The sequence below is a fragment of the Xiphophorus maculatus genome, chromosome 2 (assembly GCF_002775205.1).
Source record: "Xiphophorus maculatus strain JP 163 A chromosome 2, X_maculatus-5.0-male, whole genome shotgun sequence".
NCBI lineage: Eukaryota > Metazoa > Chordata > Actinopteri > Cyprinodontiformes > Poeciliidae > Xiphophorus > Xiphophorus maculatus.
In genome coordinates this window covers 24,276,632-24,294,158 of record NC_036444.1, presented here as the reverse complement: position 1 = coordinate 24,294,158, position 17,527 = coordinate 24,276,632, and the positions used below count along the sequence as shown (strand labels likewise).

The 17,527-nt window shown below is 36.6% G+C and overlaps 1 protein-coding gene across 2 annotated transcripts in view; it reads left to right on the top strand.

Moving 5' to 3' along the window:
• LOC102224657 (calcium-dependent secretion activator 2) overlaps positions 1 to 17,527 on the top strand; it is a 147,636-nt gene that overhangs the window by 7,945 nt on the left and 122,164 nt on the right. For both annotated transcript variants that reach the window (XM_023347490.1, XM_023347483.1), the window contains exons 5-8: positions 22 to 255; positions 1,452 to 1,573; positions 4,726 to 4,837; positions 7,199 to 7,338. In XM_023347490.1, the coding sequence (XP_023203258.1) occupies positions 22 to 255; positions 1,452 to 1,573; positions 4,726 to 4,837; positions 7,199 to 7,338 (608 nt within the window). The remainder of the gene's footprint in view (positions 1 to 21; positions 256 to 1,451; positions 1,574 to 4,725; positions 4,838 to 7,198; positions 7,339 to 17,527) is intronic.

Below are 17,527 nucleotides of genomic sequence, written 5' to 3'. Positions count from 1 at the left end.
TTTTCTCTGGACATACTATAGGAAAAGACGAATCCAAAGTTTGTCTCTACTGACATGGGGGCTTTGTACATTGAAGAGTTGCGTTCTTCTGTCAACTTGCTGATGGCTAACTTGGAGAGTCTGCCAGTGTCCAAAGGAGGTCCAGACTTCAAACAGAAGCTTAAGCGCTCCTCTATGAACAACTCCTTCTTGGATATAGGGGATGAAGGAGACATACTGTCCAAATCTGATGTTGTGCTGACCTTTAACCTGGAGGTTGGTTAAGTATGCAAGATGCTTGCAATCATAGTATGTATTTTATTATTATTATTTTTTTAGAAAAACAAGTAGAAAGAAAAAGGCATGGTTTTGTATTTTAATAATGTGAAATACATTTCAGCTCTGCCAAGGCAAGATGTGTTTTCTTGTACATGTATAAAATGCCAGATTCTGTTCTAACACTCACAGATAAAAGTCAGTCTTTTGCAAAGGGAACAAAAATGTCACCTGTTAGCAGCAACTAAAGAGCTCCATGTAGATATGTTTCCTACATGTCAGATCTAAAACTTGGGTTTGGGTCGAATAAATTCAAAATGAGAAGGTTGAGGATCAGGTCTGTCTCAGGCTTCTGTGGCGCATTTTTAATATCCTACAATACATGCTGCACACAGAAAACTAAACCAGAATACATCATTTAAAGATGTGTTGATCTACTTATTTAAGTCTAAATAGAGGAGGAGGTAGCTCACCTGGGACTTCATGCATAAATGAGTGCGCAGTTTTCACAGTAAAACTTGGCATACGGATAAATTTAGAAAAGTGCGTCGCACAAAAAAATCCAGATGTATAAAGCCGTGCACACGCACATGGCTGCACACCTTTCCTTTACAGGAAAGGTGTATATCACAGCAAAAGGTTGCTACTTTGAAGAAACTAGAATATAAGGGGTATTTTCAGTTTTACACTTTTTTGTTTAGTGCATATTTCCACATGTGTTATTCATAGTTTTGATGCCTTCAGTGTGAATCTACAATGTCAATAGTCATGAAAATAAAGGAAACTCATTGAATTAAAAGGTGTGTCCAAACTTTTGGTCTGTACTGTATGTATACAGTATATGTGTGTATATACAGTATATGCTTTCAAAAATAAAAATGTAAGTATTAAAAGTTTTGAGAAGAAAAGAAAATTCTGCTTTCAGACTGAAAATGTGTGCTCTTAGATTATGACAGAAAAATTCCTCCATAAACCTGTAGCTGGAACTGCAATGGTCCTTTTTAAAATTATTTTTAATTTAATTTTTTTTCTTTGACAAAAAAACCCCCTAATGAAATCAAATTAAGTTTTTGGTTATAATGTGACAACCTGTGCAAAAAACTTGTTTTATCATCGTTACCCATCTAAGTAAATGTTGTCTGACAATTAATCCTAGGAATAATATTTTAGTATGGATCCTCCCATGTCTGTTTCAGGTTGTCATTGTTGAGGTCCAGGGGCTGAAGTCAGTTGCTCCAAACCGAATTGTTTACTGCACCATGGAGGTGGAGGGCGGAGAAAAACTTCAGACTGACCAAGCAGAAGCTTCAAGACCACAGTAAGTTCGCCGCAAAGGTTAATACTCAATAGCTCTAACGGGCAGCAATAGCCTTTGTGCAAGCAGCGAAGGACAGAATTCTCCTGACTGCCTTGTGTGTACATATTCCCTCCGCCCTCACATCATGTCTGCGTGTGTGTGGTTAACAACAGTCGCCCTACTGTTGTAAACTTTGAAAGTTTTTTATGATAGTTTGTGTCTTCCAAAATTCAAATCAGCAAGCCAAGCTTTTTAAATGGTAAATGACTTTATCAAGTCCAATTCACTTCATACTACCTTCAGTCAGTTATGGATTCACACACACACACACTCACACACGTGATGGTGGTGAGCTACTGGATAGTAGCCACCAGTGACACACCTGTCATCATGGAAAAATAATATAATGATAAGATAATTTATATTGCTATTCTCACCCTGTGTTTTGTACTATAAAGTATTTTATTTTTCATTTAGCTTTACCAATTTTGATTATTTTTCTTAAAAATTGCTGAATTTTGGCAATTTCCCATTCAAATGCTCAGAAGCGAGCTGAGCCTCACCTTGGATTGCGCAACCTCTCGCTAACTGCGCTGGCTGCCACTCGTTTAGAGCATGTTCCTCCTGTCGGTACGTCGCCTATACAGTGATTAAAAAACTTTTAATATATAAACTGATTTTCCATCATTAAGCTTATCAATGTTTGTTGTTACCAAAAGTGTGTATAATGTGATTCGTGTGCTGAGGAGTGATCAGAAACAGCAGAGAACAGACTTGAGGTGAGGCAGGCAGTTTTCTTGCCTCATGGCAGGGGGCGCAGTTAATGCGTGGGGAGATCTTAAAATCTCGTTCCATAAAGCTTGGACAACCAAAACTGTTTCTGTGGTGCTTATTAAAAGCTCAACAGACACAAAATGGAAGAGCTACTTAAGTCACATTAGCAGGATTAAATTAAATCTTCTGTTTGTTTGTTGTTGTGCAGCGGATTTAGCTCATCTTGCCCAAGGTTGTATTGGGCCTTGAGCAGAATTTTACTTAAGAGCCACTTTTGCTGCTAAAAACATCAACACCTGTAACAGCATTTCAACATAGATTTAGTAAACTCTAGAAGACGGTAGTTTAATTTGCCAACCTAAAAAGCAATCGGTGATAATTGTAGTTTATTGAGATGCATTTGTGAACAAACGGAGCTCAAACTCAAAGAACTCAAACTCTTTGAGCATCAGATTGTAGCTGTGTTAACAAAGCAATCTAACTATGAAGATTGTTCTAAGAACTTTTACAAAGTAAACTTGTCAGCTCCTTAAAATCTTACATTTAAATGTTAAGGAATTTAAAATATTTTAATTTATGTATGCTGAAACCATACAATCAAATTTAATAGAATTGATATTTTCCATAAACAAATGGTAAGTTTCTATATCTGTGATCTGTGTTAAAATATTAGCGTTATGGCCTTCTGGAACCACCTACTTAATTTGGATTAAATAGAAGTGCAAATAATTGGTGTTCATATTAATATGAATATCAATTCATATTAATGAATTGCTATTCATTAATATATCAATTCATATTAATGAATTGATATTTATTGTTTTTAAGACTAGCTGTGGATTTAAATGGCATGTCACTGGCAATGTCTTTCCGTAACATATAATTACCCAGTAATATTTTTACATTTCCTGTCAACTTAATATTTTTTACTACAAAAACACGGTGGGCTGCTGGTGGACTGCCTCGCTGCCCCGACCACCGGGCTTAGCAAGTTTTCTAGGGGAAACCCTTTATTTTTTTATTTTTAACTTACATGCTGCAGCTTCAAGCAGACGTTCGATGTGAGAGTAAACTGTCAGGTGGAGCTCGAACGGCGCTAAGTCTGTGACATATTACGTCTGTGTACCCTGTAGTGCCAGTCCAACAGTGAGGGCCGAACCCAGCCCTGCCCACTAGCCCGATGACTTTTAAATTATTTTTTGGTTTATTTGTTTTCTGACCGTCATGCTCATCCGGGTGAGTGTTGGTAGTTGTGCGCTGCTTTACCTGCTGTCTGGCCACTTCGGATGTCTTTTTTTCTGCAGTGAGCTTTGATAACTCACCATACTCCATCAAGAGCTTGTTTTTTTAAATGTCATTAAATTTGTTGTGTTGATGCATTTTGGTGCTTCAACCCCGATGTATTATTCCATCTCAAGACGCAAACTCTCAGAGCGTTAAAGTTTCACATGACAGGGCTTAGACTTTTCTGCACAGTGAGAAGGAAAGGAGGAGATACACTGACTTCTGAAGGCTGCAAAGAATGAGATATAGGTGACTGGTCTGTCATCTACAACAAAAGACAGTGATCAGGGATTATGAGCATATGCTTTTTCACGAAAATTGGCTGATTATGATTAAGCACACCACTACTAACAATAAATTATCCACAAACAGTGACAGCTTTTGTTCCCCAGATGCCATCTGAACTCCTGTAATGTCGGTCCTCTGCCTAATCTACTGATTTAACGGCTCTATAAAAAGGGCAAAAAGGAGAAGTGAAACAAAGATCTCTTTTCCCAAGAACAGGGATCTGATAGATCTCAGTTGAGTTTTATCCTTGCTGATAGTTTGATGTACAATGCTGCAATTACATTAATCATGGTTTGGTGGAATACAAACTTGGACATCATGTTTTTATTTATTTATTTCAAGTTTTTGTTTGCTCTAGTGGCCTTTATTTGAAAGTAGTTAGACAGAAAAGAGGGTGATGAGAGAGGGGGAAGACATGCGGCAAACGCCACCAGGCTGTAACCCACCGCCATGAGGATTACAGCCTCAATACGTGGGTTGTGCTTTGCCCCTGCGCCACTACAGTACCTGGACATCATGTTTTAAAAATAGAGCCATCTGACTGACTCAAAAGCCTTCAATGCGTCTAAACTCAGTACAAGGTTTTTTGTTGTTGTTGTTGTACTACATGATTTAAAATATGCAAGATTGTCTGTTAAGATAGGATGCTGAGTGTACATTAATGAGAAATAATATGAACTTTTTTGATTTTAGCAAATGACTGCAATGAAACAGAGTGAAAAATTTTAATGGGTCTGAATACTGAATACTAAAGTTTTTGATGTTGTTTTGATCACTATTTTTCGTCATATTTATTGTTTCATAGTTTTTAATTTGGTGTTTTGTAGATGGGGTACTCAGGGAGACTTCTCTACAACTCATCCCTTGCCTTTGGTTAAAGTAAAGCTCTTTACAGAAAGTACTGGTGTCTTGGCTCTGGAAGACAAGGAACTGGGCAGGGTAAGTTCAAAAATTAAATGGAAATAAATACTTGTGAATTAACCACTGATGGCTGAGATGGATTAGTTGCTCTTTCTAAGGATTGGTAATAATATTGGACGAATTTGTTTTTCTCTGCATGAAGAAAGGCAGCACATGTGAAAATGTGTACTTGCAATATTGCTGCATATATTCCAATGTAAGAGTTGAGATTAACCTACATTTAGTCACTGGCCTGCAGAGTGTCTCCTCTTTCCCCTCCCAAGTTTTGTATCCAAACCGTTTGTAACAGATATCTTCCATATTGTTGTTACTCTAGTTTGCTAGGTAGTTTGCTCTGTTGGTTAAAACTGTAAAGTAAACCTGCTAAACCAACAAGAGCAAACTACCCTGGTGAAAAATTAATATACTAAGTATGTTAAATTTTTACATAATTGAGCATACTTTAAGTCAGACTAATCATGAGTATACTTCAAGTTCACTTAGGATTAGTTAACTTAAAGTGTGACATTTTGGAACAACTAATTTTGTGCTATTATACCTGTATTACTACAGTGTAAATAGTGTTAGTATTTAAATTGTATTAAAGCACAATTTAAAGTGTACTTTTTGAAGTATATTTCAATGTACTTTTTTTGGACAACTTAAGTTACACTTAGTATACTTTAAGTATATTGCTTTTTATGTAATATAAATGTGCTTGATTAGTATATTTTTGAGTGTACTATTTTTGTGAATGAATTACATTTAAAATATATTTAGAATGTATTTTCAGCATTACATATTTTATATATTAGTAGTGTGATTACAGTATACTACAATTACATGTTTGGTTTATTATAATTGCTAATGTAGTAACTTTTTAGTTACTTAATGCCTTCAATTATTCTGCTTTGCCACTTTGTACATTACATGCTTCATACACACTACAGTACTGCAAACACATCAGGCTACCAGAACACAGAAGGACCAATTACAACACACTTTCCAGGTGAAACTAATTACATTGTACTTTCAATATATTCACATTTTGGTAACACTTTATTTGATGGGATGTGCATAAGACTGACATGACACTGTCATAAACATGACATAACACTTGTCACCCAACTTTTAAAACAACTTCTCATTAATAGTGTCATTATTTACCGAATGACACTTCATTACACCTGTTAGTATGTCCTAACAGGTGTCATGTTTATGACAGTATCATGTCAGTCTTATGCACATCCCATCAAATACAGTCTTACTCACATTTTTCAAGAGTACATTGCCAATATACTATCACAGAATTGTACAAATTGTCAATACATTCAAAGTTTACAGACAACATGATTATGAAAATTAGCACAATAAAATAACAGGTACACTTTAGAGGAAATGTGAAAAATATTTCATCAAGGACAGAGTATTGTTTTAACTCAGTATCACAGTATTCCAGTTTTACTCCAGACAAACTGACATTTCTCCTTCCTAAGAGCAGTGAGGATCAACAACAGAACATTCCCATTAACTGCACCACTGCACTTTACAGAAGTAGTCAGCAATATCATAGAATCAGTCGATGTTGGCACTAACTATGAAGGTGTTTTAAGTGTGGACTTAAGGGAGACAATCTACCTTAAAAGCTTTCCATCCATCATGATCTGAACACGTTGATCCTTGCAGGGTGGTGAGGGGGGCTGGTGGTGCCCGTCTCCAGCAGTCATCAGATGAGAGGCGGGGTTCACCCTGGACAGGTCACCAGTCCATCACAGGGCCCTGAAAGCTAAAAACAAATAAAATGTGTGAAAGAGAAATGGTACAATAACAAGGGGAATAAATTCTGTCCAATTATTTTTTTAAATCAAATCATGTTTATTAAGCACTTAGTGTTGGTAAAACACCAGTTTTTACTGTTAAAAATGTGGCCAGCTGCTCATTTAAAAGAAAAGAATCCTTCCACCATAAAGACGATGTGAAGGTTCATCCTCAGAACTGGTTGGTGATCTGGTGGAGCCAGAGCCTCTTCTGAGACAGGAAAGGCTTTAGGTTTTCTCATTTCTGAGCCCTGGCTTCCTCTTTCATCTTCATTTGCTTAGACTGCAAAAATATGTCGAAGATAAAAACAATGATGAACGAGTTATAACAACAGCCTCACAATATCAAATATCCTATATTTCTGAAGCATTTGTTTTGAAGATATGAGTATCAGTAAACAGTGGTGGTGCCAAGGCAAGAAACAGAACTGAGCAAATAAAGCGGGCTTATAGGGCTCAGTAGGCTGATTTAATTACCACCAGAAGTGATTATATAGAGCTGCTTTCATGCCTCAGTATTTACTTGTTAAGATACAGTAAAGCCTGTCCAGCATAAGGCTTGTATTTCTTCACCCACTTTCAGATGGTCCTGATCCCCACCACCAGTGGTCCAAAGCAGGCAGAGTTCCACCGGATGGTGGTCCCTAAGAACAGCCAGGACACAAATCTGAGGATCAAACTGGCCGTCCGCATGGACAAGCCTCCCAACATGAAGCATAGTGGGTGAGTTTGTTTCATTGCCTGTGCTGCATTGGTAATGGAAAGGTATTTACTGCATAGGTTTCTCATGTTCAAGCAGGAAATTGACTGTTCACACATCAGATTTTGTGAAAACACAGAGCCATTGAATATTATCGACATTAACTAATATTGTCCAACAAAAATCTTTCAATCGTCTGACACGTTGACAGATGCACTTCTCCTCTAGCCTTACAAGAAGATTGCCATTTAAAAATTCTTAGAAACCACTGTTACAGGGATAAGTCTGATGCAGGATCTGAGCATGGCAAGATGAAACCCGTGTAACATTGAACTTGACTTCAAGCGTAACTAATATTACAAGGGGCTTCTGTGCCAGGTATCAGACAAAATTTGAAAATAACTCTTAAAATCACTAAATAAATATTCAAATACTTCATATGGAAAATTGTTGAAGGTATCTTAAAAAGATTTATTAAAAGATCAAATAGCAACAATGACTGAGTATAATGAGAAATAAACAGTAGTGATGGGCAGATGAGGCCTCACTGGGTGTATGGCACATTTCCCAAACTATGTCGACACTGTGTTGAAACTGTGTTGCCCTGTGATGTACAGTGACATCTGCTGGATTTAGAAAATCATTGCAGGCAAATTCAATAAAGACGGGAGTGTTAATCGGTTCATCCTCCTCATGTCGGGCACGTTGATACCTCAGGATTGTGAAAGTGCTCCGTTTACAGTAAGACAAAACTTGGGAGCAAATCCTGCATTTTTCACCTACAATATTAATAAAAGTTAATCCATGTAAAGTAACTCAAATATACCATTGAAAGGAATTTGAATTATCCGAAAGAAAAATGATCAAAAGTGGAAATGAGAATGGAACAATTATTATTTTCTGTGTCCACACATGGAGAAAACTTCCTCTTCCTTTGTTGATCCATGCTGGTAGTCAAATACCAGCCAAAAAACAAATCAAAGCAAAGAACACAAACTATCTCCATCCAACAAAACCGATAAACATGTCGACAGTTTCTCCCTCATCAATACAATTTGGTGCACTCACATCCAAACGATACGGGAATTGTATCGGTCACGTGGTTTTCCTTAAAGTGATACGCGCACTGACACGGGGTTTCATCTTGTTTGCTCGGCACATGTGCCGAGGTTTCTGTGTCGTCTGGCCCATCACTAATAAACAGCTGAGTGGTAGCAGTAACCTCTCAAAAGAATATCAGTTCAGACTTAAATAACTCAGCTTATCACCAAAAATATAGCAAAATCATTTAATTTAAGCAGAATGAAGTCTGTAATAGAGTCCCATACTCTCAAAAAAGGAAAACTTTCTTTCCCCATATTTTTGTGGAAAAATACGTACATATTTTATGATGTACGTCAAAATCCAAAAAAGCAAAATCCTTCCTAAAAGATAAGACCACAAAAAGCAGGTCAAATAGGAAAGGTCCAACTCTCACTTCCTGTGGGTGGCATCCTCGCATGCACAACAGCTTTTTTTTTTTTTACCCCTCCAGGGGGACTTTTGTGGGCTCTAGTGTCCCTTATTTGACAGTAGGCTGACAGGAAAGGGGGAAGGAGAGGGGGGAAGACATGCGGCAAATATCATCGGGTCCGGGAATCGAACCCGCGACAAGTATCGTCGGATCCGGGAATCGAACCTGCGACAGCCGCGTCAAGGACTCAAGGCCTCCAAACGTGGGTCGCGCTATCCCCTACGCCACTACGGCACACCCATGCAACAGCTTTTACCTGGAATTGCAAGGGCTCCAAACAGTTTCTGATCCCCGTTAACATTGGGCAGCGGGGCGAACTCTAGCAGCCTTTTCAACTTTATCTTTTTGTTTAATGTTTGTTTATCATCCTTAAAGGGAATCCTCCTGCTGCACAGTTCTGATTGTGTGTATTTCTCTGGCTGCGTGCAGATGCACACCCCTATGTCTACTGTTCACTGTAGTGAAAATGTCCATGATTCTGCCCAAAATGTGTCCTAAACCATGGAGAACATAACTCACTAAACTGGAACTTTTCTAAAGGCCAGTTTGATATAATTGACATCATACATTATTTATTTAAAAGAAACATAAACATAGTCGATTATGTTACACCTGTTCATAAAACCATTTCTATTACCATTCAAACAGTTGCTCTGATCTGTCCCTTTGTTACAGCATGAACTATGTCCAGGACACATCTGACTTCCAATTATAACTGGCTGAAATTACTTTTTAAAAGTAGTTACTTAATGTTAAAAATTATGCTTAATGTGAATTATTGTTTTTGTTGAATATTTGATTCATAATTGTTTCATTTTTTTCTTGCCATGATAGAGAAAAAAATTGTTTAACTCCTCAATGAAAGTGTGTTTTTACTTGAATCAAAAATGTCAGAAGGCTTCTATAAATCTCTAGGTTTTTTCTGTCACATTCAATCCAGATGACATTTGAGGTTAAAGCCATGCTTAGCTGCATTTTGCTGAGATGTGACCTGGAATTTGGTAAAAATCATGTTTCAGCTGTTTATGCATTTATGTATTTCTGTCTGCAAAGTAATGGTGGGATAAAATGTCAGAAGGTAGGCATAGTATGGTGTGTAACCCTCAGCTGTAACCGCATGGTGGCAGCAAATCTGACCTTTTGAAGCTATTGTTTCTGTTGCAGATCTGACCTTCACACATGTGCACATACACGCCCACACACCCCCCACACGCCCACACACCCCGCACACACACCTGTTATAGATTAATGCTTGATACACTCACAAACAAGGCTTCATTAATATTATTTATTAAATCACTAATAATCCACTGTCCGTTCTGATGAACTTGTGTACTTCACCTGTGTTTCCTTATGTACAAAGAGGTGGAAGAATTTATCCCAGGTACTTTTATAACCCAGCTGGTTGGATAAATACTTTCTAGAGATTTTAGCGATAAAAACTGATCTTAAGGCAATATGCCTCCAAAAATAGAAAACATTACTTAGAGAATTCACAAAATATGCAACTGCAGAAGCATAAATTAAGTATAAAAAATATCTGAATATATTTTAAGGAAATTCTTAGACATTTTAAGGGCATCTAAACAGAAATGCTATTGTAAATTTTTAGATGACAAAGGTGACATTATGATTATGATCTAATTGATAATTGATGCTGCTTTTTTAAAGTAGTATCAATTATGAATTAGATAGATGATAGAAATATAATAAGAGATGAAGATAAAGTTGAAATATTGGCGAGAACATTTAGTGAAATTCATAGTTCAAATAATATTAATGAAGAGGGAAGAAAAGGAAGAGAAAATACAAAACTTAAATATAAAGATTTATTTCAGAGTGTTGAAGAAAGAAACAATTTGTTAAATGTTGAGTTTTACAAAAACCAAATTGAATTATGCACTTAGGAAGACAAAAAATACAGCACCAGATAAAGATGAAATTTGGTATAGAATGAGAATTCAACTCAGTGAAAAATCGAAAGATATAATATTACAATTATATAATAAAATTTGGAAGGAGGGAAAATTACCACTGAACTGGAAGGAATCAATTAAAGTACCAATAGCTAAACCAGGAAAAGATAACTCAAACCCAGAAAACTACAGACCAATAGCTTTAACATCAAAACTATGTAAAAATAATGGAAAAAATGATTAATAATAGACTAGTATATTATTTAAATAATAAAGGATATATGTCAAAATATCAAAGTGGTTTTCGAACAGGGAGGACTACTAATGATCCAGCGCTATGTTTAGAGCATGAAATTAGAAGAGCACAAATAAATAAACAAAGTATAGTGGCAATATTTTTTGATATAGAAAAAGCATATGATATGATGTGTGTTGAGGGATTATTAATTAAATTATACAAGTTGAGCATTAAAGGAAAAATATTTAAACGGATTAAAGACTTTTTAACAAATAGGAAAATACAAGTTAGAATTGGTGAGGTGATCTCAGGAAAATATACAGTAGAAAATGGAAGGGAGTATTGCAAGTCCATTATTGTTCTCCATTATGATAAATTATGTATTTAAAGATATTGGAAAAGAAATTGGATGTTCATTTTTTGCAGATGATGGAGCTGTTTGGGAAAGAGGGAAAAATTTAGATTTCATTGTAAAAAAATTACAAAAGGTTATTATTGAAATAGAAAAATGGGCGTTGCAATGGGGATTTAAGTTTTCAGTTGGAGAATACAGAAGTAATGATATTTAATCAAAAAGGATAAACAAGGAAATAAAATTAAAATTATATAACCAAGAATTAGAGCAAGTAAAGTGTATACAATTTTTAGGCCTATGATTTGATGAAAAATTAAAATGGAATATACTTATTCGAAAAGGTGTTGATAAATGTAAGAAAATCTTAAATATTTTGAGTTGCTTGGCTGGCAGTGACTGGAGAGCAGATAGACAATCACTAAAACAAATTTACACAGGAATGATAAGATCTAACGTAGACTCTGGTTGTATAGTTTATGGTTCAGCAGCTTAATCACATCTGGTTAAATTAGACATTATTCAACATCAGGCATTAAGATTATGTACTAGAGCATTTAAAACTACATCAACTTCAGCAATAGAAATAGAAATGGGAGAAATGCCGTTAGATTTAAGAAGAATAAATTATTGGTTAAATTTACAAGGCAATAACTTTGATCATCCAACTTGGGAAATTTTAAACCCATGTTGGGAAAAAGAAAAGACAGAGATGAGGAGTTTTGGATGGACAATTGAAAATAAAATAATTTAAAATGGATAGTTTAGAAATTAGTCAAACACCAATATCACCACCTTGGATTCTACCAGAAGCAATAGTACATAATGGAAAAGAAACGAGATAAACCTTACATCGTAGAGGAAGAATTTGGGGAGTAAACATATCCAAATAGTTATTCGATTTTTAAGAAAACTAAATTATTTCATAGAATTTAATTATAGTAGGTGTGTTTGTGAATGTTTGTATGATATAGATGGGTAGAATACAAAGTTCTGTTTAAGTATGTATATTTGCATATGTGTGTATATATGTATAGGCAGGATATATACAGTATATATACACTGCTCAAAAAAATAAAGGGAACACTTAAACAGGTGTTTAACACTTAAAGTGTTCTCTTTATTTTTTTGAGCAGTATATATACACAGTATATATTAGTTTCCCCCAGTATATTATTGGCCTGGCAGCCCGCCATGCTTTAATAGCCTTATTACCAGGCTAAGCCTTTCTTGTTTATGTTTTTATGAAAATAAAAAATATAACAAAATCGCTTTTTTTTGTTGATGGATTGCAAGCATCTCTGTTGCTCTGAGCGTTTCACTAGCGGATCAGATTTATTCCTAAAAGATATGTTTATAGAAGATAGGTTTATATTTATGCATTTAAAGCCGGAAATCACACAGCTGGCGCCTCTGTACGTCGCCTGGCGCACTGCAGCAGCTGGTTGTCTTAAGTTAACCTCAGCGTGGATCCCGCGCACCTCCTTTCACTCAAACTGGACACAGGCTGACCTGTATGGATATTTACATCAACCCCGTGTAAGGAATTATGATTCTTTCCAGAGTTTGTGATCAAGGCAGGAGTTTAAACCCCACCGCGTTAGCTCTGGTTGCGCAGCGCTACGTGAACCGCAGGAATAACTTGTAGTGGCGCTTTCAGAGGAGCATGTTGAGTAAGCGGTGAGAATGATTTATATTAATGGACAAAGAATTTTGTGCGGCTTTTCTATCTCAACACACTGCCCAGTGCCCGGCTCTGTCTACGCTGAGAAAGTTTATGTATGTGTTCCAGAGCTCAAACTCAAAGATTAAACTCACAGCATCAGATTGTTACTATGGTAACAAAACAATTTAACTATAAATATTGTTCTTTGATCTTTTACAAAGTAAATTTGCCAGCTCCTTAAACTCTTACATATAAATGTTAAACAATTTAAGATCTTTTAAGTTATTTATGCTGAAACCATTAAATCAAATTCAACTGCATTGATAATCTGAATAAACAAATGTTACATTTATATATCTGTGGTTTGCATTAAAATATTAGCATTTATGGGCCCCTGAAGCCTGGGGGGCCTTATGGAGCCCCCAGGGTTTAAACCAGGGGTCTCAAACTCCAGTCCTCAAGGGCCGCAGTCCTGCAACTTTTAGATGTGCCTCTGCTGCACCACACCTGAATAGAATAATTAGGTCATTAAGGCTCTGGAAAACTGATCTGCACATAGAGGAGGTCATTAAGCCATTTCATTCCAGCGTTTTGTACCTGTGGCACATCTAAAAACTGCAGGACTGCGGCCCTCGAAGCCTGGAGTTTTGAGACCCCTGGTTTAAACAGAAGTGCAAATAATTGATATTGATTTTAATTGTGTTTTCTTATTTGTTGTTTTTAAGACTAGTTGTGGATTTAAATATCATTTCACTGGCGACGTTTTCCAGTAACATACAATTACACAGTAATATTTTTAGATTTCCTGTCTACTTAACTTTTAATATAAAAACACGATCAGTGATGTATATATATATATATATATATATGTATATACAGTACAGACCAAAGGTTTGGACACAACTGTGTGTCCAAACTTGTGGTCTGTACTCAAAACAGACCAAAAGTTTGGACACACTTTCTCATTGAATTCAATGAGAAGGTGTGTCCAAACTTTTGGTCTGTACTGTATATATATAAAAAGGACCAACTTTGGGTACCACTGACATAGGCTTTTCAGAGCAATAGAACTCTGCCTGATAGTGTAGCCTTGCAAATTATTTTATTTTACTGAGGTACGAACTGTTTCAATCAAGTATATTCTGTTAAAGTAATTTCTAGTTTTAAAAAACAAACTATGATTTGATTATTTAAGTAATTACATTTTAAAGTGTACTTGCAAATTTCATTTACTACATTTAAAAAGTCGAGTAATTTATACCTAAAGCAGACTTTAGGTTGCTTGCTCCGTATTGGAGGTTAAAACGATGTGCCTCATGTTTTAAAATAAAGATATTAAGCAAACAGTTTTGCTTAATCTGCTTGACAAAATTAAGTTCACTTTACTTGAATTTTCTTTTTTATGTAATGAAATATGCAAGTACTTTAAACAAAGAACAGTCTTGCTTTATAAACATAGAACAATTAAGGTGACTATTTGCATAGTTTAAGTAGATAGGAGATAATATTTTTATCAGTGGGTAGCTAATGTTCAAGTTTTAAGTGACATCCAGTCCTTTGTAAGATTAACAGATGCCCTCAAGTTTGGATGCTACAATGAAAAGAACAACAAAGAAAGTGCTTGTAAAATATAAATAATATATAAAATTGTTATATAATTCCAGAAAATATCCATTTACTTATGGCTGGACAGTGCTAAAGATGTTGCATGCAGTTACATATCTGTGCTTCATTTTAACAAAATCATTTTTATTTTATTGTATGTTTTATTGCTGTTTGTAGAGATAGCCACCCAAATCTTATCAGCCTAGAGACTATCTCTCTTATATTGTCATGTTTTCTGATTGCTGTCAGAAGCGATGTTGGTTGGTTTGTTTTTCCTGTGAGTGTTGCATGAGAGTTCATGTTGATGGAGTTCAGCTCCAGAATATTTTGGCTCAGTGTTTCCCAACCCTGGCCATCAAGGCACATTGCCCTGCTCTTTTTTTTTTTTTTTAAAAGGTATTTCCCTACTTCAGCAGACCTGATTTCAACTGATTTTGCTGAACTGCAGTTGCCCGAATCAATTGTTAAAGCAGGGAAACATTGAAAACATGCGGGGCAGTGTGCCTTGAGGGCCAGGCTTGGGAAATACTGCTTTTGCTGACTCCACTGTGTGGAATATGAATCCTGAACTGATGGAATAAGTGGCACTTACTGAAATCAGCTGTTGGCTGCAGAGAGAATAAAACCAGTAAAAATACCGAAAGAATCACACTTAGTTTTTAGGATGCTCCACCAGGGGGCAGTATCAGTCCCCCAGTGAGACTTTAGGTTGCTTGCTCCGTATTGGAGGTTAAAACGATGTGCCTCATGTTTTAAAATAAAGATATTCTTTGTATAGAACATATATTTTAAATAAATTAGAAAATGTTAGAATACATTTTTTTCTCTTGATAAACTAGTCGGACTTATTTTTGTGCTTGCCACATTTTGGTGCTGAAAAGCATAAAAATGGAAGAAATTCAGAACAGATGAAGACATTTCAGGAAAACCCACACAGACTACATTAATATTACAAACAGAGGCTTTCTCCACTGGATTTGTTAAGCATCAGTGATTTAAAAAAAAAGTATTTATTTCTAGCCAATTTATATTTTCTTTCTGCAAAACACTTTTGTTTTGATTTATATATATATATATATGTGTGTGTGTGTGCATGAATATGTATATAATATTAAGATAAATAGACATATTCATTGTAGCCCCATATATCTCTCTGTTGTCGAACACCGTCATGGAGGATACTTGTTATTTGGTGGTTACCAATATTATTGATTTCTGAAGTCTTCATGTGTAAAAAACAATAGTGTTGTTTCAAATGAATATGAACTTTTCTTTGCAATACTTGAGGTCCAAGCACTGCATCTTTTTCATTATTTTGATCATTTCACATTTTCTGCAAATAAATGCAAAGTTTTTGCCTGGAATTTCAGAAACATGTCAGTAATTGTAGAATAAAAGAACAATGTTAATTTTACTCAACAATTTTACTTCTCTGCTGCAAAGATTTAGTCTAATTAGTCTAATTCTTCGCAGCAGAGCCGCATCCGCATTAGTTGTGCAGCGCACTGCGCATGTCAGGATCTAATTAACTTCTGCACATTTATTTATTTCCTCAAGATAAACTGCAGACTCTTCTGTTTAGATTATAAATGGATTAGCACAACATAGCATTCTCTTTAGTTTTCTCTGTTTTCTCACATTTAATTCCATGGAACTGGAATTAAATGCGCCATTTCAACTAAAGGTTTGGAATGCGCTTCTGAACGAGTGTCAAAGCGTCTTGTCCATAACTCTTCAACACGCTGTCAGCTCCCGGTCAGCAAGAAGCATTTAGTTCATTAGTTCAGTGTCCATGAGATGAGATTCAGAAGGATTTTTTTATTGATTGATTTTAGCTGCCTCTGCGATGAACTCTTTGCGTAAAGTCTATAACGTCTGCCCATGTGCACCAGTCAAAGGTGTTAATTATAACCTCTCAAAATGAAGGATGGGCTTCAAATTTTTCCGTCATTAAAAAACAAACAAACAAATAAAAAAACGGTCAAATTCCCTTAACATGACCCTGATGTGTATATGGGTGTGTGTGTGTATATATATATATAATAAATTCCCTTCTCACCCACCGCGGGTGGTTCTTATCCTCTGAGCTCGGGTCCTCTACCAGAGGCCTGGGAGCTTGAGGGTTCTGCGCAGTATCTTGGCTGTGCCAAGGACTGCACATTTCTGGACTGAGATGTCTGATGTTGTTCCTGGGATCTGTTGTAGCCATTGGTCCAGTTTGGGGGTGACTGCCCCGAGGGCCCCGATGACCACAGGCACCACTGTGGTCTTCACCTTCCAGGCCCTCTCCAGTTCCTCCCTGAGGCCCTGGTATTTCTCTAGTTTCTCGTGCTCCTTTTTCCTGATGTTGCAGTCGCTTGGTATTGCTACATCTACCACAACGGCTTTCCTCTGTTGTTTATCCACTACGACAATGTCTGGTTGGTTCGCCATTACCATTTTGTCTGTCTGGATCTGGAAGTCCCACAGGATCTTAGCTCTGGCGTTCTCCGCCACCTTTGGGGGTGTTTCCCACTTTGATCCCGGGGTTTCCAGTCCATATTCTGCACAGATGTTTCTGTACACTATGCCTGCAACTTGGTTATGTCGTTCCATGTACGCTTTCCCTGCCAGTATCTTGCACCCTGCTGTTATGTGCTGGACTGTCTCAGGGGCCTCCTTGCACAACCTACACCTTGGGTCTTGTCTGGTGTGGTATATCTGGGCCTCTATTGCTCTGGTGTTTAGGGCCTGTTCCTGGGCGGCCAGGATGAGGGCCTCTGTGCTGTCCTTGAGTCCAGCTTTTTCCAGCCATTGGTAGGATTTACTGATATCAGCCACTTGGGTTATTTGCTGGTGGTACATCCCATGTAGGGGCTTGTCCTGCCATGATGGTATCTCTGGCACCTCAACCTCCGTTCCCTGTTGTCTGAGATATTCACT